Here is a 2,802-nt window from a genome sequence, read left to right on the forward strand (position 1 = left end):
GTTTTCTGTTGGAGATGGTAAGTCCCTTTGGGAGGGGACTTTGGGCTTTTTCACTTTGTAAACCTATAACGTGGACGAAGTTATATAACACAATAAAGAAAAGGGTATAAGAGTCAAAAAGCATAATTTTAGCACTTTAAAAAAATCAATTTTTTATTCTACTGCTCCCATTCTCTTACTCGTATCCCAACCCATCCCCCTCTTCCAGGGGCTCTTAGAGGAAAACATTGAGATAACAGCTGCCAGGGCCTCAGGGAGAGCAAGAGGAGGGAGAAAAGAGGTCAAACCATAAAGAGAGCAGGAATCCAAGGTATGGCTGAGAGAGAAGCACATACACAAGCATAGGCAGGAACGAACACACACACGAACACACACACACGAACACACACACACACACACACTCTAATGATATAAACGAGACACTTCACGCACCAACTTTGCAGCCCACTGTCTGCTTGTTTGTGAAATGTGTGACACAGAAATTACAATGAGGTGGTGTTAGCTGAATAGAAGAGATGCAGAAGGGAGGAGGAAAATAAGACAGAGTAAGAAAAAAATGAAAAAAAGAGACAACTGTTCTGGGAACACCTGTCCCTTTCGCTCACAGGGCTTGAGCGATGTACAGAGACAGCTGAAGAGGCAATAAAGAATAAAGACTTTCCCTCCCCCTATTCCACTGTTTCTACTCAGCAATATCTAAAGAGTTTACCGCAGAAATGTATACTGCTACATCCAGCGGAACAGACTAACATGCTGTACTGTATGTATCTTCTGAGCATACATAATACATGACAGAGCACAGTTTCTGGCAGTGGCACCGCTTGATGTTCAGATTGTGTGCGCTTCTAGCTCTGGGCAGGAGAACAGATGCCACAACAACGACGTACAATAATACATCGCCGCTCGCGCATTTCACCTTAGCGACTCATAATTGTAGCGATACAATCTCCAAGCCTGTATCATGCTGTCATCTACGCCTACTACGCTATTTTCAGTGTTTATTTCCCCCATAGCAACTGGATGCTGATTCCTAACAAGAGTCTGAAATGCCATGACTGGACCACTCTAGTAAAAGGGGTCAAGAAGAATCCTCATCTGTTGGTAGTTATTTAACATATCATGACTCAATGACAGTGTTGTCCGCTCTGACGACGTTCCATGTACAGTGGAGCCTGAGCCTCAGCAAAGACACACAGTAGAAACGCACACAGAGGAGGATATGAAAAAGATAGAGATAAACACTCACCGACAACACGGAAGGATAGTACAGTCCCATCATCGTATTCTGTACAACAACTCAATCTGTCGTTGCTCCTCTGTCTCGCTCCTTTCCTCTTCTCACGCTGCCTCGCTTTCCTCTCCCAGCCTGTGTCACCTCACCAGCACAGTCTCTCTTGTCTGTCTCACAGATTCAAAATCTCCCTCTCTCTGCCCCCGCTCGCTCGGTCTGCCATGCCAATCCCCCCCCCCCTCCTCCTCCTCCTCCTCCTCTGGCCTCTGTCCCTGTCACTCTTTCTCGCTTGCTTTCTTTATTTTCCTTTCCCCTCTCTCTCTCTCTCCCACTCACTCTTTTCTTTCCTTCTCCCACTTGCTTCTTACTTCCCTCTACCCCCAGCCTTCCGTTTTGCTGCTATGCCCTTGCCTGCTCATCTCTTCCGTCTCTTCTCCAGTCTTTCTCCTCCTCTCTCGCCCAGATAGCCTAGCACCTCCTCCTCCTACTTCTCTGCCTCTGTCACCCCTGCAGACTTTCCCCTCCCCTCTGCTTCCTTCTCATGTCGCATCCCTCCCCTCTCTCTCTTCTTTCTTCATGTAGGTGATACTGGCTGCTGGCACCACTGGGAGAGGAAGACTCTGTTTCTCTCTCACTCACTAGATGCCCATTGTTACATAAATGTGCTGACAATTTACATGTTTACACACACACACACACACACACACACACACCCACACACACACACACACACACACACACACACACACACACCACACACACACACACACCACACACACCACACACAACACACCACAACCACACACACACACACACACCCACACACACCACACACACCCACACACACACACCACCACACACACACACACACGGTTTCCTTTATTTTCATGGCTATTTACATTCTAGATTATCACTAAGGCATCAAAACTATGATGAACACATATGGAATTATTACGTAACAAAAAAGTGTGAAATAACTGAAAACATGTCTTGTATTCTAGTTTCTGCAAAGTAGCCACCCATTGCTCTGATTACTGCTTTGCACACCCTTGTCATTCTCTTGATGAGCTTCAAGAGGTAATCACCTGAAAGAGTTACCGTCTTGAAGGAGTTCCCAGAGATGCTCAGCACTTGTCGGCCCTTTTGCCTTCACTCTGCGGTCCAGCTCACCCCAAACCATCTTGATTGGGTTCAGGTCCAGTGACGAAGGCGTAGCACTCCATCACTCTCCTTCTTGGTCAAATAGCCCTTACACAGCCTGGAGGTTTGGGGTCATTGTCCTGTTGAAAACTAAATGATGGTCCAACTAACGCAAACCGGAGGGATGGCACGTCACTGCAGGATGCTGTGGTAGCCATGCTGGTTCAGTATGCCTTCAATTTTGAATAAATCCCCAACATTGTAACCAGTAAAGCACACCCACACCATCACACCTCCTCCACCATGCTTCACGGTGGGAATCAGGCATGTAGAATCCATCCGGTCACTTTTTCTCCATTGCACGAAGACACTGCAATTTTCCGGACTGACGGACTGACTGATTGGTTCTTGCCATAATATGAATTCTAACA

The 2,802-nt window shown here is 46.7% G+C and overlaps 1 protein-coding gene across 7 annotated transcripts in view; it reads right to left on the reverse strand.

Annotated features, from left to right (window-relative positions):
- The window catches only part of rbfox2 (RNA binding fox-1 homolog 2), a 37,100-nt gene that overhangs the window by 25,699 nt on the left and 8,599 nt on the right, over positions 1–2,802 (reverse strand). Inside the window, exon 1 of one of the 7 annotated variants that reach the window (XM_032529811.1) lies at positions 1,247–1,699. The exons of 5 other annotated variants lie outside the window; for them this stretch is intronic. In XM_032529811.1, coding sequence (XP_032385702.1) covers positions 1,247–1,279 — 33 coding nt within the window. In that variant the 5' untranslated portion in view covers positions 1,280–1,699. Of the gene's footprint in view, positions 1–1,246; positions 1,700–2,802 lie in introns of those variants that run through there. One more of the 7 variants, XM_032529801.1, reaches the window with a different exon arrangement.

The sequence above is a fragment of the Etheostoma spectabile genome, chromosome 2, assembly GCF_008692095.1.
Source record: "Etheostoma spectabile isolate EspeVRDwgs_2016 chromosome 2, UIUC_Espe_1.0, whole genome shotgun sequence".
Lineage (NCBI taxonomy): Eukaryota > Metazoa > Chordata > Actinopteri > Perciformes > Percidae > Etheostoma > Etheostoma spectabile.